Source organism: Megalobrama amblycephala, linkage group LG17, assembly GCF_018812025.1.
Source record: "Megalobrama amblycephala isolate DHTTF-2021 linkage group LG17, ASM1881202v1, whole genome shotgun sequence".
Taxonomy (NCBI): domain Eukaryota; kingdom Metazoa; phylum Chordata; class Actinopteri; order Cypriniformes; family Xenocyprididae; genus Megalobrama; species Megalobrama amblycephala.
In genome coordinates this window covers 9,964,336-9,990,495 of record NC_063060.1, presented here as the reverse complement: position 1 = coordinate 9,990,495, position 26,160 = coordinate 9,964,336, and the positions used below count along the sequence as shown (strand labels likewise).

At 38.6% G+C, this 26,160-nt stretch overlaps 1 protein-coding gene across 2 annotated transcripts in view; it reads right to left on the bottom strand.

The window, feature by feature from the left end:
• Positions 1 to 2,751: 2,751 nt before the first annotated feature.
• Positions 2,752 to 26,160, bottom strand: part of LOC125250480 (ephrin type-B receptor 1-B) — a 300,085-nt gene continuing 276,676 nt past the window's right edge. For both annotated transcript variants that reach the window (XM_048163076.1, XM_048163077.1), the window contains exons 11-16: positions 24,238 to 24,485; positions 23,015 to 23,230; positions 12,597 to 12,746; positions 10,777 to 10,970; positions 9,626 to 9,781; positions 2,752 to 3,977 (exon numbers count right to left, since the gene is read on the bottom strand). In XM_048163076.1, coding sequence (XP_048019033.1) covers positions 3,863 to 3,977; positions 9,626 to 9,781; positions 10,777 to 10,970; positions 12,597 to 12,746; positions 23,015 to 23,230; positions 24,238 to 24,485 — 1,079 coding nt within the window. In that variant the 3' untranslated portion in view covers positions 2,752 to 3,862. The remainder of the gene's footprint in view (positions 3,978 to 9,625; positions 9,782 to 10,776; positions 10,971 to 12,596; positions 12,747 to 23,014; positions 23,231 to 24,237; positions 24,486 to 26,160) is intronic.

The following is a 26,160-nucleotide window of genomic DNA, read 5'->3' as shown; positions in this document are numbered from 1 at the left end:
AACAGTTGTGCTGCTTAATATTTTGGTAGAAACTGCGCTAAAAAAAAAAAATTCAGGATCTTTGATGAATAGAAAATTCAAATTAACAGCATTTTATTTGAAAGATTTGTTTTTGTTAAACTGTAAAAACCCCAAACGTTTGTACGGTAGTGTATAAGGGGGAAACGCCAATATTTAGGGTTTTTTCAAAGCTTAATAGGCCTTAAGTTACGATATTGGCACCTCCCATTTAAAAACCTATATTTGTCAACCTCTGTTATTCTACAAGCCTTCCCTCAAAAAGACACACCTTAAAGTCAACATGAAATACCATCTGCAACCCAATGAGCTTCAATATGCAGCATTTATAAGCGAAACAGGATTTTCAAAAATGATGATGGGACTTAATTTAAACCAGCACAATTGGGTTCTGAAAAGAATTGAGAATAAATCAGGTGGTTGGAGGAGAGAAGTTAAAAGGAACATGTAGTTAGAAAGAAAATAGGGTCAATTTTAATTTCATGCTGATTTAATGCTCTAATCTCTATGGTCTCTCACTTCCTTTGTCGTCGTTCATTCCCCATTTCATCTAATTTCGTTCCCCATCCTGGACTCTCTACCGTCTTTCGCTCTCGTTTTCTCTTTTATTCTCTGACTCACTCCAGCTCATTCATCACTCCCCTCAGCCTGTGAGCTGTACCCGCAGGTATCCCAGCAGGCTCCACCCTCCCCGATGAGCGCAAGTCAGCCATTTTTCAGCTGGGCCATACGGCGGGACGCCGGACAGCTTGGTTACGCCCCGCCGCGAACGAGCTGGACGCGGGCCATGCCGAGGATACTTTGTGATCATTAATTGAGCTGCCTCCGGTCCTTTACGCAGAGGCAGAGGGGAAGACGTCTTCATCTTGTGCTAACGGTTTCATAAGAGCCAAACATTATCGCTACTACCGTCGTATTAAGGAACAGATTTGCTTTCTTCGATGTAATACAATGAAAGAAAGTCTGTGTGTGTATGTTTTCGCACAAAAGAATAAGCCTCTTGGCAGAAGCTGTAAAAGTGTGTCATCCTTAACAAAGAGAAAATACACTCTTTGGTTGCCATGGTGAAATTCATTGTAGCCAATTAGGTGCAACACCTTGGGTATATCTGCGTGATGGATTGTGTGTGTGCGTTGCTCATAGAGAATAACCATAAACCATGAGTCCGATTAACTTACAGGCAATGTAGTGGCTTATTCATTACACACAGATGCTTCACAACAGGAGAACGAATGGTAGAGCTGCTAACCTTTACAAACCTTACTGTTTCAAATCGCACTTTGGGGTCCTTTAATGCTAAACCTAATGAGAGCATGTGGAGGTGCTTTTAGCTATTATGACCGCAAAATCTGGAACCTTTTACCAATTGCATTTATATTTATTCATTTATAAGACGCTTTCATCCAATGAGGATAAAAGCCAACAATATTTGCAGCACAAAATGATTAGACAAGCTCCCAATCATTTAAATTGTTAAAACCATGGTGAAGATTTTTTTTTTTTTTTTTTTTTTTATGTTGGCTTTTTGATTTTAGGTCACTGTATTAAATGATTCTTGTAAATGTAACATTTAATTTGCAATTTTTCGCTTTTTATTAATATTATGGTGGCTTGTTTTTTTCATGTCTTGCAATTTTATCTTATTAAAATGTTATTTCATTCTGAATTGTGAAGCACATTTAGCTACATCACACAAGTATGAAAGGTGCTATACAAATAAAATATAAATAATATTATTTGTAACACTTTAAAAAAGGTTCAATTTATTCACATTAGTTCATGCAGTAAGTAGGTTAATTTATAAATGTTCATTGATAATTCATGTTTATTCATTGTTTGTATTCACTTATACAACTTGAAATTAAAATGAAGTTAAACTGAAATTCGAGTTAAAATGTTTTAGTATTTTTTTAGTGCTGTCAGATGATTAATCACAATTAATCGCATCCAAAATAAGTGTTTGTTACAAAATATGTGTGTGTACTGTGTATTTTTATTATGTATATATAAATAAACATACATATAGATATTTAACAAACATATATTATATTTATATATAAAATATTTATATTTATATAAATTAATATATAAATATATATACATGTAAATAATTTTTTAAATATATACATGTATGTATGTGTATTTATATATATGTGTAATAAAAATACACAGTACACACACATATACTATGTAAGCACAAACTTTTATTTTGGATGCAGCATTGACAGCACTAGAAATGAACATTAAACTAGATTAAAAAATGCTTTAAATAGTACTGTTGACTGTTCATACAAACCTAATGCATTAGCTAATGTAAACTTGGACCTTATTGTATAGCGTTACCTATAATAATAGCAATAATATTTTTAGATAATTAATTATTATTAGTATTATTAATCAATCAGCTGATGCTATTTCTCAATGGCAACCAAAAAAAACAAAAAAACAAAGCCAACAACAGCCTGTGCGTGTGTGTGTGTGTGTGTGTATGTGCTTGTGCGTGTTACCCAGTGCTTCATTGACTGCTTAAGTAGAATGTGCTCAATGGGGTGGCGTTAGGCATCTGTTCATAAAGGGTCACACAGATGTTCAATCCAGACACACACACAAATAAATGGAGAGCTGGTGACACGAAAGAACATGTACCGCATTTAGCAATGTCATCGGGAAACATCTGGAGCCGAGAGAGAGACTCGGCCCGATAAAAGTGGTGAAGGGCAGCGTTTTTTTTTCCGAGTGTTTTCGTTTCCTGCCTGCAACCTTTTTTCATTTGCCTATCATGTAAACACGTGCTTGGAAACAGATTAGCGGTTTTAAAGACCCTGTAAGACCAACATTAGTACAGCTTATTAACAGTGAAACTACATTTAAGTGTACTAGCTAGTTTAGGCGGTGACGACACACCCTCCCAACGCTAGTCGACGCATTCAAACACTCTGACACAAAACTAACAAGAACGACTAGAAGAAGTAGAAGAAGAAGAGGTGGAAGAAAGAAAAGCTGTACACGTAAGTGCTCATCAGCGTGGAAACACCTACAATAAACACTGTTTAGTGGCCTGAATGCGTAGCTTTTTTCACCTAAAGTATCTCTTTTTAACGCTAGTTTATACACAACTAACTGATATTTACACAACATCGACAGAGTCAGAGTTCATCCCAGATTGTTCTCGTGGCGTCACGCTGACGTGAACGAGTTCGTGTCCTGCAGAATCGGCGGTTCTGTTCCAATGCGCAACATTGCCAAAAATGCAAGCGGAAGAAGAGTGTATTTACATAGAGGTCCGTTACACTTCACCTTCAATATGAAGGTTTACTCTGAAGATATACTCGTGTTTATTTAAAGATATACATCATTTACGCTCGTATGGCCAGGGGATGGGACGCAGGCATACAGGATGTCCTTTGGCAACGTCAGCCATACCGTAATCGACAGGTAATGTAAGTGGGAAGCAGTGTCGAAAGAAGGTTTATAGCGGAAAAAAGAAGAACGAAACAACCTTGTAGAAAACGAAAACTCGGAATAGTCACTGTGTGTTTCTTGATAAGCATCGTGAAGATAACTAAAGTGGAATTACAATGACGATAAGAGGACAATGTAAATTCCCTGTAAATGTAGCCCGAAGAGACAAACAGTCGACGGATTAACAGATGTCCTGTCAGTCCCAGTGGGTCCGGTCCTGTTCTGATCTGGTCTGTTGGATATGAGATAATGGTTCCTCTCCTGAAATACGTTCTCAGATCAGGATGATAGTCTCTATTCTGGCGCGCTCCGATGGGATTGGGCTCGCCCGCTGGTAATTCTTCCGCAAGCTGCCCAGCCCGTCGTCCGGCGCCCCCTGTAGTCATGCCAGCGCAGTGCCCGTCTGGCACTGAGACATCTGCAGGTGCATGGACTGAATGCTGTTGAGGATTTTCTTCTGATGGCCGGCTAGAGTCACACCTATCCTCAACAGGTCCCTGAGAACACAAGAAGAATGCATACCTACAGTTAATATCGGACACACATACCAGTGTAGTACACAACTACAAAAAATACCGCCAAAGAGGACACTAACTAGCTCTATAATATACATTTGCATCACTCCTTCCCAAATCAATGGTCATTTGGAACGTACTTTAACATCATCTTCCCAAGCTAAAGGAGTAGCTGTTATCGTTGCACAATGGTTGATGCTCAGAATACATTCACACCGCAACAACATGTGGCCCAAATCTAATTGTTTTGAGGCTTGACCTTTTAAGTAAGGGATTACTTTTGATTTTTCTGTAATTTAATTAGTTACTTCTGATGTAATTGCATTAAATACTGTATATCCTATAGAACAATTCTGTTTAAAACAATAGTGGAACCCGGAAGACTATTTCACCGCTGTTGCTTTTATGGGGTATAATTGAGTTTTTCAATTTATGAGTAACATAAAGCCTGTGGTTAACATAACGTTTTGTTCTTCAACGTACACTGCACACACTCACACCACAAAGTGCCTTGTCTAGTTACTTATTAAAAAAATGTTTGTGTTCAAAAATAAACATAACTGCTTCAAAATTCACGCTTTTGCTATGGATGTATGTGATATACGTTGTAGAACAAAACATCAAACTATAGTCAAGTTATGTTTACCAAAGGCTTTAAAAGAATAGTTGAAGAATAGTTGGTTTAACTTAAAAAAGTTAAACCAACTTAAAAGAATAGTTAAAGAATAGTTGGTTTAACTTAAAAAAGTTACCTGGTTGCCTTACAATTTTAAGTACATTGAATTAATACAATGAAGGCGATTAGTTTAATCAACAGAAACTCCAAATATTATGTTATCTGAACCTCATTCATTTTTGAAGTTAATTTGACAAAAGAAAAAATGTTATGATAACAAATCATGAAAATATTTTTTAGGGAAATCTCAAAGGAACCAGTGGCGAATTAGACTTCTGTCATACCTGGACCACTCTTTAGTGGATTTAACATCAAAATGTATCATTTAAAGGGTTAGTTCACCTAAAAAAATAAAATTTATGTCATTAATTTAACACCCTCATGTCATTTCACACCCGTAAGTCTAGACCTTCGTTTATTTTCGAAACACAAATTAAGATATTTTGATGAAATCTGAGAGGTTTTTTTTTATCCTCCATTGAAAGCAACGAAATTACCACATTCAATGTCCAGAAAAGTAGTGAAAACATGGTTAAAATAGTCAATGTGACTACAGTGGTTCAACCTTAATGTTATGAAGCAACGATAATACTTTTTGTACGCAAAAACAAAACAAAAATAACGACTTTATTCAGCAATTTTTCCTCTTCCCTGTCAGTGCTGCGTTTCAGTGTTTACATCCGAACGCTGACTCATTATTGGCCGGCTCCTGTGTCAGCATCACACGCATGCTTCGTGTTGCTCACGTGAACAGCGTCGGCCAATACTGAGCCGCCGTTCAGATGTAGAACCTGGAAGCGCGTATATAGCGTAGCAGAATGTAGGGCTGGGCGATATATTGCATGCGATTCTCACGCGCATTTCGTCAGTAAAGCCGGTTCCCTGATTACCTCTAAATCGCCATCACCTGCTTTCAAATTGAGCGCCTTTTAATAGACAAAGCCGTAGTTCACGGAGAAGCAACGCAAAATCGCGTTCAGTATCGAAGATGAATCGACTTCAATAATGAACCCGATTTTGCGTGGCTTATCAGCGATCTACGGCTCTGTCTATTAAAAGGCGCTCCATTTTAAAGCAGGTGATGGCGATTTAGAGGTAATCAGGGAACCGGCTTTACTGACGAAATGCGCGTGAGAATCGCATGCGATATATCGCCCAGCCCTAGCAGAATGACGGGAGAGAGGAATATGTTGAATAAAGTCGTTATTTTTGTTTTGTTTTTGGGCACAAAAAGTATTCTCATCGCTTCATAACATTAAGGTTGAAACGCTGTAGTCACATTGACTATTTTAACAATATTTTACAACTTTCCTGGACATTGAATGTGGTAATTATGTCGCTTTCAATGGAGGATAAAAAAAAAAACCTCTCGGAATTCATCAACAAATATCTTAATTTGTGTTCTAAAAATGAACGAAGTTCTTATGCTGCGTTCACACCGAACGCGTCTGGGGCGTCTGAGGCGCCTGATTTACATGTTAAGTCAATGTAAACGCGCGTCTAGGTGTCCTGCGGCGCGAATCAAGCGTCTAGCGCGGCGCGAATCGGCCGTCGACGCGCGAATGGCGCGGTGCGAATCGCCCGTTGACGCGCGAATTGAGCGTTCATGCGGCTGATGCGCGAATTGATCGTCTGACGCCCAAATGCCCGAGTTGAAAAATCTGAACTTTGGCGTAAATTCGCGGCGCGTTAACCAATCAGGGACTCTGCTTTGGTAGTAATGTGTTTATGATGTGATCAGTGGTGGAGACCAGAACAAATATGTCGCTGTGTGTGGCCACCCTGAGCTCTATGATGTGTCATTATATTTTTTATCGAGACAGGAATAAAAAGGACCTTGCCTGGAAGAGAATAAGCGAAGAAATCGGACAATCTGGTTATTTGTAAAACTTTTTGCATGATTTTAGCCGTTGATACTAGCCCACCTTCTAGCTAGCAAAAGTCGGCCGGCATAACCGAGTTAAATTGCCGCTACAGGTTTCCAACTGACGAGATTATGTGTTTATTCAGATGATCTGTGCAGAAAGAGATGAAAGCCCCTCCCATGACGCGAATTCGCTTACCCCCAGTACATCAAAGATGTAGGTGAATTTGTTTCTTCAGTCGAACGCAAATTATGATTTTTAACTGCAACCGCTGCCGTCTGTCAGTCAAATAATAGCAGTGGATAGGAACTTCAACTATAACAGTAAATAAAACTTGCTTAGACAAGTCCAAATTAAACCCTGCGGCTCGTGACGACACATTGATGTCCTAAGACACGAAACGATCGGTTTGTGTGAGAAACCGAACAGTATTTATATCATTTTTTACCTCTAATACACCACTATGTCCAACTCCGTTCAGCTTCCTGTTAGTGAGGTCAAAAAACGCGTTCTGGTGACGGAAGTGATGTCTCGCCCATATACTTCAATGAGCGCGGGACATCACTTCCGTTGTCAAAGCACGATCTGACCTCACTCACCGGAAGCTGAACGGAGTTGGTCATGGTGTATTAGAGGTAAAAAATGATATAAATACTGTTCGGTTTCTCACACAAACCGATCGTTTCGTGTCTTAGGACATCAATGTGCCGTCACGAGCCGCAGGGTTTAATTTGGACTTGTCTAAGCAAGTTTTATTTACTGTTATAGTTGAAGTTCCTATCCACTGCTATTATTTGACTGACAGACGGCAGCGGTTGCAGTTAAAAATCATAATTTGCGTTCGACTGAAGAAAAAAAGTCACCTACATCTTGGATGCCCTGGGGGTAAGCAGATAAACATCAAATTTTCATTTTTGGGTGAACTATCCCTTTAATATAGGATTTAGAAAGTAATAAGTAATGCAATACTTTTCAGAGAGAGTAATTACTACAGTAATCTAATGACACTGATGAAGATTAGGGATGCCCCGAGCTGATCTCACGGATCGGTATCGGAGCCGATTGAGCATTATCTGATCGTATTGGCTATCCTAATCCCAAACCATTATTTTACGACAGCTGCTATGCGGGTGTAGTGCAGTAGGTGGCGAGATTAAAAGAAGAAGCTCAAATGTTCATGTGTGAATGAGGTTTGTTCTTGCACATCACACACGAACCTTAGAGCTTATGTGTATTTCATATTTGATGTGGACTTTTGTAAAGAATCACATGAAAGTCATTTATTTACTGTTTATTTTTAAATGCCGTCAGACTGTCTTAGATGTTGTGTAATTTATATTATATAACTTATTTGAATTAATCGCAATGAAGTTTTAAATAATTATATTGTAAATTATTTCATTTTAAATATATATTTTCCCCTTTAAAATACAGAGCAACAGGTGCCCTCTAACTTTGCTTGAATGTAGATGTCGCTCCATATATTAATAACAATAACGTTGATCACCTTGCTATCACACATCTGCCTGTTGTCACCCTACTTCATTATCATCCATGCTAACTTCTCCACGCTAATGAACACGGTTCATTATTATCACTCTAGCAGTAGTATTGAAATACTCTAAAAGCAGTCTGCCAGATGGTACAGGAAAAGCTTCAGTCCCTAAGCTACTCTCGACAAGCACCTCTTCATGTTAGTAGAGAAACGGTCAGCACACCAAAAGGCCAAGTAAGATCAAGACGGGTCTGCTACAGCATGTGATTTTAGGTGACCGTTTCATTGCCCGTTTCATTGCCAAAGACAAAAGAGCAACTCTGAATAAACGCTCAATTTACTCCGCTATTCTCAGAGAGAAGCTTTTATTCTGAATGAGAACACCCTGTACTATCAATATACGAACCATTCAAACAGCACAGAGAGAGAGCGGAACAGCACAGAGTCCCCACAGGTTTATAGATGTAAGAGCAAACAGCATTAGCACATGAAAGCCGCTTGCATTTAACTTTCTGTTTATGCGTGGGCTCATACTTATGTTGCTAATTAAGCGCAGACCCTCTCTGTGAGCGCCGGCTGCATTAATCAGAGCGTCAGAGACGCTACACCTCACAGTCTGCTTCCCGCCACGAACAAAACACCAGGAGATGTGTTTTAAACATCATCAACAGCATATCCACCTGTTCGCTCGATAACGAATCAAACAAGTCAAAACACATGCGCACCTCAGCGATACGCACTAATTCTATGGTTTAGAAATCAATATTAAACATGTTTGCGGAGATATCTGACCGCCTGGCATTCTGTGATCAATGCACTGTCTGGAAATATGAAACCAGCTTTAATCACCCTTCACACAGACAGAACTCACAGAGTATTAGACATCATCTAAAACAAACCAATAATAAAAGACAGAACGGCGGAATAAGATGCATAATTGTTGTAAACATAACGATTTTTGTAAGAGATGTTGGTAACGATGTGATCTATGAAAGCCTGTTTCCACCTCAGAGTAAAATATTAATCGGGACAATATGTGCTGGAGTTTCAAATAAGAAATAGTAGCAAATGTGAGACTAAAAGTTGCAATTACGAGAAATAAAGTTGCAGTTAGGTGGTTGACTAGTTGTATGACCTGTTGATGGGGTCAATTTGACCAACTTGGAGATGGTAGACCACCTTAAAATCGGTTATTAGCTGATCCAAGCTGCTTTGCATGACTAGCTGATGGGGTCAATTTGAGCATGTCAGTCAACCTGCTTAGAGCTGGTAGACAATGATTTATATAGACAGGTGTGTGGCTTGCCTAATCAAGTCCAATCAGTATAATCAAACACAGCTGAACTCAAATGAAGGTGTAGAATCATCTCAAGGATGATCAGAAGAAATCAGGAAATCAGGAATGGTGAGAGAACATTGTGCTTGGTATGTTTTTTGTCTTCAAACCAAACTGGGCCTTAGACGGGTCCAAGCTGGTTTGAATGGTTTATTAGTTGCATGACCATCTGATGTGGACAAGTTTGACCTGGTAGACCATTTTGGTCAATCTAGATGAGATTGTTAACAGGACTGACACATCAAACTTTAAACTCACTCTGAAGTCATCTGGGTGACCAGCTGTAGGGATGTGAAGCCAGAGTTGAGGAAGTTGTCTCTGTACTGAGACATCTTGACAGCAGCCAGCCACTCCTCTACAGAACTAAAGGTGGTGAAGTCTGGGATAGACCTGTCCAACAATGGCTGGGACGGACTGGTGGAGGAGAGAAAGAGAGAGTGAGATGCAGGAGAGAAGAGAAATCAAATGACCCAACCTTGGGTGTCAGAGTTGCCGTCTTTGTAGGGACCAATACTGTGGGGACATATCCTGTTTTTCCCAGAATGAAAACAGCTTCATATGGGGAATAATTATGTCTTAATCCCTTTAATATGTAAAAATGCCAAATGTTTAGGGTTTGTTTGCGGGCTAGTCTACAGGACTTACACCATGTCTACACCGGACGCTAGCGGTGCGTCACGGCGCGTCAAAAGACACTAGAACCCATTATAATGGATGATATTTTCTACATTGGATGCAGAACGGCACGATGCAACACAACAAATTCCCGACAGTAAATGGATTCCCCGTTCTATTTCTGATGTAGTCCAACTGCTTTGCAACAGTAGGTTTGTCGCGCTCAGTGTAGACAGTGTTACACTATCATTCAAAAGTTTGAGGTTGGTAAGACTTTTTGATGTTTTTAAAAAAATGTCTCTTGTATGCTCACCAAGGCTTCATTTGTTTGTTTAAAAACAGTAAAAACAGCAATACTGTGTTAAAAAAAAAATCAATTTAAAATAACTGTTTTTAGTATATTTGTATAGTATAATTGATTCCTGTGTTAGAAAAGCTGAATTTTCAGCAGCCATTACTTCAGTCTTCAGTGTCACATGATCCTTCAGAAATCCTTCTAATACGCTGATTTGGTGATTTTGAAAACAGTTGTGCTGCTTCATATTTTTGCGGAAACTGTGATAAGTATTTTTAGAACAGTAAGAACAGTATTTTTAGAAATAGAAATCTTTTGTGACAATGTAAAAGTTTTACTGTCACCTTTGTTCAAATTACTGCACGCTTGCTAAATAAAAATGTTCATTTCTTTCAAAGAACCACAAACGCTTGAACGGCAGTATTACATTTAGAATAATTTAAGGTTCTCACAATGGTATAAAATCAAAATGTATGCATGATTTGTTTGTTTGACTCACATAGTGGGTATACTGGCGACCGCTTTAAGGCTGGTGGGGTTGCGGATGAGTTTGTCGAGCGTATTGACGATATCCGTGAAGCGCGGCCGAGCGTTCCGATCTTTCTGCCAGCAGTCGAGCATCAGCTGGTGGAGAGCAGTGGGACAGTCCATGGGGGGCGGCAGCCTGTAATCCTGCTCTATGGCGTTGATCACCTAGACACAGAGATATTATTATCATTAATTAATTGCTTTGTTGTCATTCGTGGGGGGAGCACATATTATTCTTAAACAATTTCTGGAGTCTCTTAGTGGATTTGTAAAAATTTTAAAAGGTTAAAAACAGTAAATAAATGATTTCTAAGTAACAAATGATTACTAAGTAAATGATTAAATGACTCACTCAGAAAGGGCCACTGAATGAATCAGTGAACAAATAAGTGTTGTTCATCTAAGGGTACATCTACACAACAACAATGTACTAAAAGCTGAAAAGTTTTTCCTTTGCGATATTTCAAAAGTTTTAGAATTAAAGAATTAAAAAGATTTGAATCACTAAATTAAAGTCACTAGAAGAGATGCATTGTGAGAAACTGGTTTTAAGTGAACAGCTTAAAGGGATAGTTCACCCAAAAATGAAAATTCTGTCATCATTTACTCACCCTCAATTGTTCCAAACCTGTATAAATTTCTTTCTTCTGTTGAACACAAAAGAAGATATTTTGATGTCAGTAACCAAACTTCCATAGTATGAAAAAAATATTACCATGGAAGTCAATGGGGCCCATCAACTGTTTGATTGCCGACATTCTTCAAAATATCTTCTTTTGTGTTCAAAAGAAAGAAATTCATACAGGTTTGGAACAACTTGAGGGTGAGTAAATGACAGGATTTTCATTTTTGGGTGAACTATCCCTTTAAATAATAAGAACTAAATAATACCATCACCATAACATAAAAAAAAAAAAAAAAAAAAAACAGATCCAAAGGCACACAATATTGTTTTATCTCACATAAATACCCTAATATATCAGTTTTATTGCATAGACACCACAACATGACACACAAACATCCTGTGAACATCATTAATCTCTAACTGTGATCTGTTGTTCTATCCTCCTCAAACACTGGACTCTCTTCCCATATTCCTCTCTCTCTGATTCTCTCAGAAACAAGCAAACATCAAATGAACAAACAAACACGGTCTATCCTCTGCATACCAATCCAGAGCTCTGTTTCGCATAAACACGAATCTAAATATTTGAGGATCAATGAACTCTTTTCTCCCTCCACAACGGCCGCATTTCTCCTAAACGGATTCCACGGGATGGCAGTGAAATGTGGGCTCTGAGCGCTGCAGATGTCCTGCTGTTTCATTATGCTGATATGATCGTTTTATGTTAATTTGGGATTGGATGATTGTTAAAAACTCTAGAAGATCAGATAATGAAGTGTGTGATAGGCCAAAAAACATTATCCAACAACAATATCCGCAACTTTACCTTTGGCAGTTCTTCTGTGTCTGAGAGTATAACATGGGAGCTCTGTTGGTTTAGGTTTTTGGTGCATGTGTCATAAGACGTTAAACTCTTTGTACAACAGAATCAGACAGTAGTCCTTCATAAGATGGTTTTCATGAAGCAGTTTAATATAATATAATATAATATAATATAATATAATATAATATAATATAATATAATATAATATAATATAATATAATAAATATAATAAATATAATATAATATTTTTGGGTTTGGGTTGCCCATTTACAATTCAAGGCTAGTGTGTCTCAAAGCCTGTTATAGACATCAGTATTCTGTTCTGTATAAAATGGAAACTTACATCTTGGTTGCTCATGTCCCAGTAGGGCCTCTCGCCAAAAGACATCACCTCCCACATGACGATACCGTAACTCCAGACGTCACTAGCAGAAGTAAACTTCCTGTATGCGATCGCCTCCGGCGAGGTCCATCTCACAGGGATCTTTCCACCCTGAAGGATAGACAAAAACATGAGATTTAAATGGGGAGCTGTCATTTTGATTGATTTTGGACACACAAATCCATGTGAGACTATAATATTTATGTACACATAACCATCCAATAGAAAAATGTACCACTTTCACATGGACAACTGGGAAGTATGTTGTTTGAACAAAACAAATAAAGCAACGGGCACATATCGACTCACTGAGTTCTACATCCATCGCAACTATAAATATTTGCAAACATTGGGCAGAATCTGCATTTTTTAAAATTCAACATGACATGAATTCAATTATTTTTGCTTTACAAAACACCATAAAAACCTCTCTTTTCCTCTTTCAGTACACACACAAAATAGTGTTTGTGTTTGTGTTTGTGAGGAGGGCCTAGTCTCGTCCGTGAAGCGTGTCTGTCTGTAATTGGTCTACCTGAGGCTGGATTTGTGCGTCTCACTGATTAAAATTGACAGCGGTTTGTTTTAAGATTCACCTCACACACCCACCCACACAAACAATGACAAAACACACAGAGATCTGGTTTGAGAAACCACATGCTTTATGTTCCAGTCTAATGATGTCAATTAGTTCAGTCCTGCATCTGACGTCAACCAGACAAAAATTCAAATGACAGTGCATGGCCTAAAAAGTGACAATAATAAAACAACTATTTTTACATTTTCTGAAGAAAATATGAGTGGTGTTTACAGTGTTGGGGAGTAACTTGAGTTACGTAATCAGATTACTTTTTCAAGTAACTAGAAAAGTAATGCATTACTTTTTCAACAAAATATCTAAGTTACTTTTTAACATTTATTGACTGACATCTCTCCTGTCCCCATGTTGAGGGAAATAAAATGCATAGGTGTTGTGTGAGCGGTGTGTGAACATGATGGTTATTGGACTAAATGTGAAGATGCATTTACTCATCTCACTTGCATGAGAAAAAAGAAAAAAAAAAAACTGTGAAATGCAATCTCAGAATTTTACGAAAACCTGTAATAATTAAATATTTTAAACAAATATACTTTATGTATTTAATCTCACTTTATTAACCAATGTCTTTGCTGCTTGACCATTAATGATCTAATACAACCATACTAATAAGCAATCGCTTTAGATTAGACTTAGAAATAAGAGTGTTGAACTTTATTCTCCTGTAACCTACAGTATTCTTCTTTAATTCAGAATGGCAGCACAACTGAAAGGTTTGTTTGAGCTGCGCCCTCTACTGTACAGGCGTAAATATGCATTTCCTTCAGCCTGAGGCTTATTCATTTCACTTTTGGTGTGAAAGGGCCTTAACATTTGCCAAAAATATAACTTTTTTTGTTATTAAAAAAACTAACAAACAAGCAAGCCCAGCCCAGGTGAGAAAAAAGTAATGTTTATAAATAGTAACTAAGTAACCAAATTTCTTACTTTTATAGGGAGTAATACAATATTGTAATGCATTACTTTTAGAAGTAAGTTTCCCCAGCACTGGGTGTTTACCAGTGCAAAACTTGCTGCCAGGACATAATGTGTGTTGTTGCTAGGGCGTTGCTATGCAGTTAAATAGTGTCCTAAATGGTTTTTATCAAGTTGCAGTGTGGTTGCTACGTGGTTGCTTATGGTCTTCATACATTCCAGTCTTTAGAAACGACTTGCCTCTCTTCTTTAATATAAGTTAATATTAGGGAATTTACCAGCACCTTACCCACCAGATTTATACTTTCTAAATGACACTTGAGAAGTTTTTAAATGAAGCTAAAAAAATAAACACAAAATAATGCAAAAGAGGCAAAATAGAGTAAATTCAAATGATTATGCATGATGTCACTGCTTGTGGGCGGGAAAAACATTTTAGTATACGAAAGGACAACAACCCAACACGAGATTACATAATCTTAGACCTCCTTCTCTGTCCATTTTATTTGTCTTTTTTATTCTGTTTGTTGGAAACAGTGACGAAACAGTGGTCAGAGAAGGACAGATGCCTGCTGGGAGTTTGCGTCACTCTTACAATTGCTCCATGACACCTCTGTTCTCTCTTTAGTCCCCTCCATCCTTATTACTTTTTTTTCTTTATCTATCCATCTATCTCTATATTTCTGCAGCACATTGCATCTGCTGTAGGACAATGTGGAGCAAAAAACTATGAAAAAGAAGAAAATGAGAGGAGGATCTTTAAGGGTTGATTATTTTCTCATTCAGTTTAAACAGAACCTAAAGATGAAAGGGATTGAAAACAAGAGCACCATCCTTATTTATGAACCCAACTCACAAAGTTAATTTCAATGTGTTGCGGTCAGCAGAGATTCACAAATCTCAATAATCCTAAAGGATCGAAATCTGATTTTCTTTGCTCTTTTTACATAAAAGAATTTGACGTACTACTGTATGTAAACACACTATTATAAATACAAAGCAAAGCTTCCAGCCCACCCAGATCATGTTTACATATCATAGTAGGACTGGGACAATACTATCGATGCATCGCGATTCGTGGAACGTTTCTGATTCTGAGCTTAGTTTATAACAGCAGATGGCGCTCTAGGCTATTTTTTAACCGCATGCTCAAATGCTCACGAAGAAGACCGCTTGTGCATTCGATTGAGTCTGACAATGTATTTGCACCTCAGTATGCTTTTTTGGAGCAAGATTAATTAACAGCTCACTGTAAACACCCTTGTAATCTGCTTCAACCTTTTCGAACTTTATGAATGATTTATAGAAGGTTCGAGTGGTGTGTGTAAGGAATTGGAAGGAAGCAGAGTATGTTATTTTTGGTGCCTTGACTAACTATAAATGGACTTCAGGGAAAACAAAATAGAATGCCTCAGAATATAAACAATTTTTTTGATCAAATGAAAAATATATGAGTGACTGAAGGGATTGGATGACCCTTTGTGCTTGGACTTTCTCCTTACCTCTGTGTTTAGTGACCTGAAAGACTCAATTTCATCTTCATTGATTCCAATAAAAGATGGAATGAACCTACATACAACAGAGAACAGTGTCTTAAGGTCACCTTCACTGACCGCTTTCTGTCACGAGAGGTCTGTCACCATACAGACGGGGCACATAAATACTGAATTCAGCTTAGTGACAGTTACTTTAACATTGAATCTATGTAATGTGAACATAACAGTACTGACCTAGTAATTGTTAATGCAAAAGCTGCACTTTTTTTTTTTTTATATACCAATGACAGTGTTTGAAAATAAATAGCTGAATAACTGAAATGTGAAAAGTCTGGGCAAATACAATAATGTGGTTTATCATTCATACAGCATTTATAGTTATAGATTCATGAGTCTCTCTGATACGTGACACTGTTTGTCACCGTTTCGGATACGAGCTGCAGTCTGATAGAACAATGAAGATCTGTCCTTCAGAGCGGCACATGCACACAGCAAACAACACTTGAAAAAGTGATGAAGAAAGACGCACCACTTGTGTTTAATGTCCCAGACACAAACAATCTGCATCGGAAATGTGCCTGCATGAGGCAAGATGACAGCGGCATATATTTAGATCTGTCAAAGAAAAAGTGCACAGAAAGAAAATATAGCTGCGAGCAGCAATTAATGGGGTTCAATCGCTTTAAGGCCTTTAAGCACGTGTAAAAAGGGACGTTTTATTTAACAAGTTTGTAATCACCTAGATCAAAGATGGAAAAGACCATTTACAGTCAAAACAGGCAAAATACTAAGGAAATATATGTTGTAAAGCTTTTTAACAGTTAGGACTAGTTTGCGAAAGTAGTTTTTGAAATAATCTCTAATAGTTAGTGAACGATCTGATTGAGAGTGGTGGTCGTAGAGGCAAAGTTGCTCAGAATGAGTTCATTTAGTATGAATGTTGTGGGCGTGTGCGAAAAATCACGTGATATACAATCCTTTATGCACGTGAAAAATGCAAAGGCGATTTCTTTAGATTTATTCTCAGGGCCATGAATCAAACGGGCCCAGCGAGTTCTGTTCTGATTGGCCTCCGTTAACCTTGTCTGAAAGCCGCTCGAACTTCATTGGCCAATGTTTTTCGAGATACACAAATGTCCTCATAGACAATCGCGGCACCTTAGACAAAGACACTGCATACCAGTTTTCAAGTCAATTGGACTTATATAGTCGTTTTTGTGTGTGTTTTTTTTTGTGTTCATTTTATAGCGCCACCAAGTGGCCAGTCGCTGCGCTGTTTTCATGCGACAGATGGAGCTCATACAAAGTTGTATTGAGTTTGATGAAATCTCTTTCCGTTCAAGAGAGATAGCAATTTTAGCAAAAGTGGCCATGCCCACTTTGAACATTTTGGTGTCCTGTCATGGACGTGAACTGAAATTTCTACTTTTTAATGATAATTATAAAAAATCAGACTCCAGAGAATCTTTCTGCACTGGTTTGGTTCCAATCGGGTGAAAAAAAACCCTAGAACTAGTTCGCAAAAAAATCCAAAATACCTGAAAATTTCACCAAGGTGACATGCATTTTGTTAGTCTTGAGCCAAAGATTCAAACAATATAAGACACTTGAGCCTGCGACGAACATTTTTTACATGAGCATGAAGTAATACAAAAATATAGCGGGGTGTAACACAAACTATGATGTGACACATATACAGTTCACATGATATAAAATTACTCATACTTTGATATAAAGTCCACCGTCCACCCCCATCTCTCACTGATGTCAACAAACCAATGCTACAAAATTGATAAATATAATAGATCACCTTGTCTAACTGCTTTTAAATTATAACCCGTGGCCATTCGTTTTCTCTGTGGGCCTCACAGATCTAATTTGCTTATATCTCCTCCACTTACATTAATTTTAAATTCCAGTCCAAATTGTGCTGCAATAACATCAGCAGGCAAATCAGACGTCAGGGGAGGTGGTTCAGACAGCAGTAGGCTAACCGTGCGTATCTAACCTTTCGCCCCCTCTTCCCTGTCTCGTACCGCCCCGCCACCGCCCAGACACCCAACGGGGACAGCACAAATTAAACCACGCTCACCTAATCCTTTATCATCCTTTCATTCCAATTTCCCATCCAGGATTTTTAATATTAGATTATGACCTTGTCTTTCATAACCAGGTTAAGCATTCTTTTTTCCTCTCTCGCTTTCTTTTGAGAGTTCTTTGTGCTTAAAGGAAACAGTGCTTGTACGCCACTGTGAACAGTTTTCATTGGGATCAAGTCTGTCACATGGTACTCTGCCCATGCTGCAGGTCAAAGGTCAGATTTCATGTTTAAATAATGACAGCCGAGGACAGTTGTGTGGTAAAGTGATGTTGATGTCCTCCGTAACTCGCTAACCAATCTGCTCACAGTCAAGATTTTACAAGAGAGGCAAGAGTCAAGGCTGCATAAACCCAGGAAATTGAGACTGAATTGATAGTTTATACTGACTAAAATAAATCACGATAAATGCTGCAGTCCAAATTACACACTAAGAAGGCAAACAGCAGTTTTACTATTGCTTGTACTTATTTTTAGGATTAACATGTAACTTGACCCCACTGACGACATAAGGAATACCTGAAATTGAGTGTCTTGTTGAGGAGAAGGGTTCAATTATTGTTATTAGTGATAAAATGGAGGGAAAAATCACACAAATCACAAACGTATTGAAGGAAACACACGTCATATTTCAGGAGCAGAATATCATAGGCAACATCCTGGTAACCAACCAGAACTCCCTTTGCCACCCCAACCTATCCCACCGAACATCATCCTAGCAACCACCCAGGACACCCTAAAAACCACCCAGTAACAACCTAGCAACCCCCTAGAGCACCCTAACAACAGCCCAGCAACATCATAACCATATGTTGTTTTAAGATTCCAACAAAAACCTTATTCCTTGGCATAAATGAAACCATAAATCAACATTTATTCAGAATGAATCTGGCCCTGTGAGAGTGACCTTGAGACTGTCCATCTAAATGCTGTTTTACACTATTAGAATTGTTCAAAGTGAGTTATTGTGAGATTAGGAAAGATTAGGAAGCGTAAAAAGAGCACATATGTTCCTCTCAGCTGCACTGCACTGGGGACTGACACACACATACAGACAGGGATTGTAATAACTGATGGGCTTATACTGGCTTAGCTACCTGTGAAACTTGAAATTCATCAGACTACATCACACACACACACACCAACACAAACACACCCACACACACACACACACACACACACACACACACACACACACACCCCCCCCCACACACACACACAGGTTTGTTTTGCTATCAAAATGAGGACATTCCACAGGCGTAATGGTTTTTATACTGTACAATCTGTACATTCTACACTACCCCTATTCCTAAACCTACCCATCACAGAAAACATTCTGCATTTTTAAATTTTTAATAAAACATTGCTTAGTATATTTTATTAAGCTGTTTTAAATATGAGGACACACACACACACGCGCGCGCATTTCTTATACTTTCAAAGATGTTATTTAGCAGATAAAAGGACTGTACATGTAGTAACTCTGATGGTGGTGAGGACATTCATTCTCTTTTCAAAACAAACACTGACTTCAGCTTTGTAAGGTTTGCCCATGGAGGTTCATGTCATCAAAAAAATTTTAAAAGATATTTTAAGGTTAAGACATTTAGTTGCAAATATCACTGATTACACCAAAATATTACACTTTGTTCCCAGGGTTTTGTTCAATAAACACCTGTACCTGCCTGCTTGATGCACAGTGAGAAATAAGAGGCTTATATATACAATTAACACTTTCACTGCCATCATTTTTAAAAAAACAAAAAAAAACAAAAACAAGCTACCAGTCAGTGCCAGCATTTTTGATCATTTTCACAAAAGTTTCATGACTCCCAGAATATTTTGAACATACATCTGAACATACAATACATCAAAATCAAGAACAGACCGTCTGCTTTTATAAAAGTTTTTAAAAACTTTTATTATAGCTTCATTCATTTTTTTTTTATCAACATATGAATGTGGGTACATTTCATAAAAAAACATTTTGAGCAAAAAGCTGAGAACATCGCATTTTTTGTCAAAGACAACGTCTGGATCGGTTTCACAATGATGATCAAAACTTAGAGTAAACTGAGTCAACATCCCCAACGCTTGCACAGTCCTACACCTCATCCTGGGTGGACATTTCATTCGGTAACGTTAGGCAGTTTTGATTTATATGCTTAATGTTGATGATCGTGTTATGTTACATATGCATCTGCTTACATATGCTATCGCTTGTTTCTGCTTCTTCGGCTGTGTTCTTCTCCTGTTGATCAGGAGATTCAGTACTCTTTCAGAAGATGCATAATAGTGCCCTCTACCGTATATCAGTAAACAGCAAAAGGCAGGAAAACTGTCAATGGGGGGGAAGCGTTGTCTCATAAATGATGGTAAATTTCTGGCAGGGAAAGAGTTAAATATGTTTAACGGCATTCTTTAATACAGATTACATGTTCATTAAATTTGACATTCTAATTTAATAATTTTGAAAATTCCTAGGTGTAAATTTTTATCAGTTCATGCATTCTCTGGGAATTGAATCCATGTGTAACACAGTTTATTGTTCAGGGAAGGAGGAGGAGGGAACCAGAGAATGTTCAACAACTTTAATCATATAAAATAACCAAATAGCTCCTCCGTGAGAAACTCGAGACCGGTGCAGCGCACAGGTGGCGCTCATCATCAATCACGCCACCGTTCTCACGGCTCTCGGCCTCGTCCTGCTTGCCACACCATGACCTCGGCTTTTCTAGGCACAACGCTCTACTGCTTGAGCTACGTGAGCAACAGTACAGGAGCAACAGTTGCCAACACTGATGCAACAAAACTAGACATCTGCATGATGGTCAGATGGCTTTTTTGTGTGTGTGTCTTTGCCTAATTTACACAGCCAGCAAACCAAGTTGGGCAGTGTGAACTAGTTTAAGTGACAGTTCATGGTAGTAATGAGTAGTAATGTGAACCATTCTTGACACTGACAAGCAAAAGTCTGGCTAAAAGAGACTATACAATTGCACAAGATGCTAAAGGACATCAGACTTCAATACCTAGAACCGAGAAGACAAGTGTGGGAAAACAACTGAAGACACTGAAGGAATTGAAATAGTGAATAAACAGGAAAGAGAGAATGAGCATGTCACATTCCACAATCTGGCATGCCTCGGATGGGAGAGGAAGAGGGAAACAGAAAGTGACAGAGAGGAGAGTGTCAGGGTGAGGGGGTGTCACACATTCAGATCCCACCTCAGTGTAAACAGTTTTATTTTCCATTTGCAGCACACGGCCACTGCACTTGTCACGCTGACAGCGAGAGGGAAATCTGTGTTCATGAAGAGAAAGTGAGGGACAATTCTTTATTTCTTCCCTTTCAATTTCACTCCCTTTTCTATATCATATCCTCCAAGACAAAGCAAGCTCCAGTTTTAGGTGTGAAACTCACTGGCTAGTTTGTGTGTGTTTTAGAACATGATTGAGTTATCTTCAAGTTAGACACAAATAAACATAAAATCAGCTGAAAACAAATTTAAAAAGCAAAATGTCTGTGTGACAGACAGACGGACAGGCAGACATACTTACAAATGTCTTCTCCTCAGAGTCCAGTGTGTCCAGATGAAATGACTGAATGTGACTGAGCTGTTTAGGTATTCAATTTTTCTATCCAGCAATGGACAGACTGACTGACTGACTGACTGACTGACTGATTGATTGATTGGTTGATTGATTGATTGACCCAATAACCATTTACACCTGGTGATCCAAAAGCAAAGTTATGGTCTGTAATTTCAGGGATATTTGCATTCTATGTCTCCATATGTACCTAATCCTTTCAGAAAACAGTGATATTGGACACAGAGAGTGATGTGATGAATTGGTGAAAGAGCTGACAGAGTGACAGATGAAGCAACACACAGTCAAACAACCTGAAAGACCAGCACTGTATGGATGGATGGATGTGTGTGTATTTGTGCTAATCACATCAGAGAGATTTAAACCTCCATGTCTTCTACGAATCCTTGAATAAATTCTACATCGCCATCAATGGAACAAAACCCTGAAGGCCCTTTCACATTACTAGTGTCAACGTTCCCCAATGCAATGAACTCAGTAAAGACAAATGCTACAACTACTATGGTCGACATGCAGCCAGACAGGCAGAATGATGGATGGATGGACAGATCAACCTAAACCAGACTAGCAAACAAAAGACATGAAATGTTGACAAGCAAACAAAAATGAAAAAAAAGAAAGAAAGAAAAAAAAAAAAACTCTAGGGGGTAATTAAATTCTCCCTCTATCACTAAGGAAGACAGCGATGTCACATCAGTATCACACCCCTGTTCACACCTTTGCCGCATATTCCTGTCAATCAACAGTCACCACAAGACATCCTGTTTGTGAATAGCAGCTACCTTTGGGGCTTAATGAGCTTTCACACGTTTTAAGAGAGACAAAATGTAAGCTAAATATTCCCTGTCTGTTGTCTCTTCTCCTTATCATCCGCCTCACATCTCTGCTCACCAGCGCCGTCAACCACCCGAGTGTAAAAGATGAAATTGTTTGCTTACAATGCATGGGACATTACGACGAGACGTCTGAAGTGAATTTAAAACACGTTCAATAAAGGATGTGACCTAGGGCTGTTTCTTCTCCAGTGCAGAGGAATTATGCATCGAAACGGTTGACCCTGCTAAAAGTGTGACTGTCAATGTACCAGCGCCTCTGAAACCAGCCTGAATCAAGAAATCATAACAGGGTCTGATAAGACGGAACAAGACAATGAATTATCAGTAAAACTAGATAATTACAAACGTGGCAAATCCACGGTACCAAAAATATCACAGTGATCTGAATAGAGAGTCTTTAAAGAGGCGGGAGAAAATAGTATTTCATATTAATATTAAAGATCTGCAGCACAGGAGGGCTAATGATGCCCTGGATGCCTATTAATGATACATAATAGAGAATTCTGGAAGTCTGAGCGTTCCATTTGGGGAGGCAGGCTATTGGAAGTCCAGTCACTTGTCTTTGTTCGATCACATACAGAATTTAAATGCAGTTTTTTCCAGAAAATGGTCATGTCCTGTCTGGGACACAATGCAATTTCTTTCTGGAGACATATTAGGGAAAAAAGACAATAAAGCAGACAAGAATGAGATGATGAAATGAAGGGCAATTACAAACGCTCAATACCTGTCTTTTCAATTATCTCAAGCAACAGTGCTAAACATGGCACCTATTATCTTCTGCTAAAATGAAGTGGTGAGTCTGATGTGCCTGGACAAAGTCTTACCAGTGAGCTGGTGTAGGTGGGGTCAGAGGTGTCTTCCTGCAGATAACGGGATAGGCCGAAGTCTGACACCTTGCACACGAGGTTGCTGTTCACCAGGATGTTACGGGCAGCCAGGTCTCGGTGGACGTAATTCATCTCCGACAGGTACTTCATCCCTGCGGCAATTCCCCTCAACATCCCCACCAGCTGGATCACCGTAAACTGTCCGTCGTTTTGCTACCACACAACACAGATATCACATGATATTTAACGTTCAACGCTTTTGGGGTTTAGCTGTACACGTATTTTTGGTCTGAAAAACGTAAGCATCTATTTCTGTTTCACTCTACTTCAAAAAGCTTTACACGGTTGTCAAAGTAGGACATGTTCCAGGATCAACATACTTGTTTCTGGAATCATATTTATATTAACCAATCAGACTCTAGGGTTAGAATCAGAGTTGTGCAACATTCAGAACTTTAAAATTTCACCTCAGTTCACAGTCAGTCTGTCAGACAGACAGATGAACCATATCCCTACTTTCAAGGTGTTTCCGAACTTGGATGAGCATTAAGGAACCACACTCGAGTTCACAGCAACATTAACACCAGCCAAACAAATCAACATTTTAGATGATCTAGTGTGAAATGGCTCTGACACTGGAGGTCTACAGGGCTTTAGTTCCTCCATAAACTGCTGCTGTATCTCCACTGTACTCTTGAATATGAGTTGTTGCAAGAAGACTGTCTTTGCAATTAGCGTGAAATCAAACAGCTGCAAGTCATTAATAAATATCTCAAGCATTTGCACAACCATTAAAGAAACATACTGATTTTACTTTTTGTGCCCCATGTGTTTAACACTCTTCATCAGTAGCTGTCTATAGTACGTTAACAGCACACAGTGGGGGACGTTACAGTTCCTTTCTAAACTTCTGTACACAGTCGCCATGTTGCACAAGCGAAAGCTTTGAACTGAATGCACGATAACAAACAGGGGTGGGGGGTGTGGATCGATGGTGACGGTACTCGGATGTGGTGGATTTCTAAGCCAACTTCAAAGAGCCCCTTTATTGCAGCACCAGATCAAAGCTAGGGAGAACCAATCCATGAGATTGAAAAAATGGGCTGAACATCGATTAAGCAATGTACTTCTCCATGCCAGAGGGAAAGAATGAAACAGAAAGAGAATAGACAGAGAGGGAGAGAGAGAGAGAAGGTGCTTGTTTTGGATGTTGCATTTACCCTAAGGAAAGAGTCGAGTGCCCCATTCTCCATGAACTCTGTGACGATCATGACTGGCCGGCTTTTGGTGACCACACCTTCAAGGCGAATGATGTTGGGGTGGTCAAACTGCCCCATGATTGATGCCTCAGACAGGAAGTCGCGTCTCTGCTTCTCAGAATAACCCGCCTTCAGTGTTTTGATGGCAACGTAGATCTCTCGTTTTCCAGGCAGTTTCAGTCGACCTTTATATACTTCCCCAAACTCACCTGGGGTGCAGAGAGAGAGTAAGGATGAGTGAGAGAGTGTTTAGACCATAAAGAAACAAAGATTTAAGCTCATAACTAAAAGATAGTAAATTCAAACTTCACATTTTAATGGATAGGAATGTGTACGATATGTTTGGAGGGTCACACTTTAGGGTCCAAATCTCACTATTAACTAACTTTTAACTATGACTTTTGCCTCAATAAACTCCTAATTACTGCTTATTAATAGTTACAAAGGTAATTGTTAAGTTTAGGTATTGGGTAGGAGTAAGGGATGTAGAATATGTTTGTGCAGAATAAGGCATTAATATGTGCTTTATAAGCACTAATAAACAGCCAATATCCTAGTAATAATTCATAATTCATAAGCAACTAGTTAATCATGAGAATTCGACCCTAAGCTAAAGTGTTAATGTTTTAGGGAGTAGAAAGAGCTTTGATTCAAGAAATAACACAGCAAATTGGATTCCCAAAAGCATAACCTGTCGGAAATATGTTAATGAATGAAAGTCAGAATTTAAGAAGTGATTTTGTTTGACTGCATGATGATGCATCACCGTAACATCCTTACAACGAACCACCCCAACTGAAAATTAATTTCAGTGATTAAAACATTCTCTATTGGAAAATCCAAGTGCGTTTTGATGTTACATTAATTCTAAAGCAAATAGCAAATAAAGAAGCCTTAAAAGTCTCAAAGTTTGAGTAGAAATTGTGAGAATTAATGCTTTTAAATCATATATTGGTTGTCAGCAATTATTAAAGCTGATGTGTGCAACTTTTCCAACAATATTTAGACTAAGTAAACCATTTGTTGCCTAGGGGCTGGGCTACTGTTAGCCCTACACTCTAAAAATGCTGGGTTGTTTCAACCCAATTTTCGGTCAAATATGGACAAACCCAGCATTTTTGTGTAGAGAACTAAAAAATATAGTTACCAAATGAACCTCCAAAATTATTCAAACAGTTCATATGTGATAGCTTAAAAGTTAATTTTGGGCTGTTAACACAAAAACAGCAGGTCTCAACCATGTGAATGTGATTCAGGAATGAGTCACTGAGCTCATTCGGACATTCAGCATGTCACTAAACCTCATGTTGCATAATGCAGACTGTCCCTACAATAATGTCACTAGAAGCAACTTTATAACAAAACCAAGCTTGATTATTTATATGGCACCAGAAGTGTTATGAAATCAATATAACTAGTAAGGGATAGGTTAAAGGGAAACTCCATCAACTTTGATTTGAGTTTTAGTGCTAAAAGGTCGCGAGAATGATCGGTGTGAAATCCATATGAGGTGCATCAGTGGATTAACTTGAGCTGTCTGCAGCAAAGCAGACTGTGAGTCATAACACGTCTACAGCATGACTCTGCAAGGAGACGAGGAGAAGGGCAGATACCCTCAGGATACTGTAGTGTGTGTCCTATTTGTGTTTGTGAGTAAATGCAGACATACTGAGGGCATATAAATGTTCAGAGAAGTAGATGTGCTTCAACTCTGTCTTGCAGAGTGTTTTACTGTCAGATTTTTAAAACTGCTCTAGGTAATTTCTGCACCACTAGTGGCAACAAACGGAATTGCAATCTTCCTCATCTGACATTGTTTGGCTAAATGGTATGAAAGTTTGAGTACTGAAAAAATTCAGTGTTTACACTTTTCAGGGAAATTAG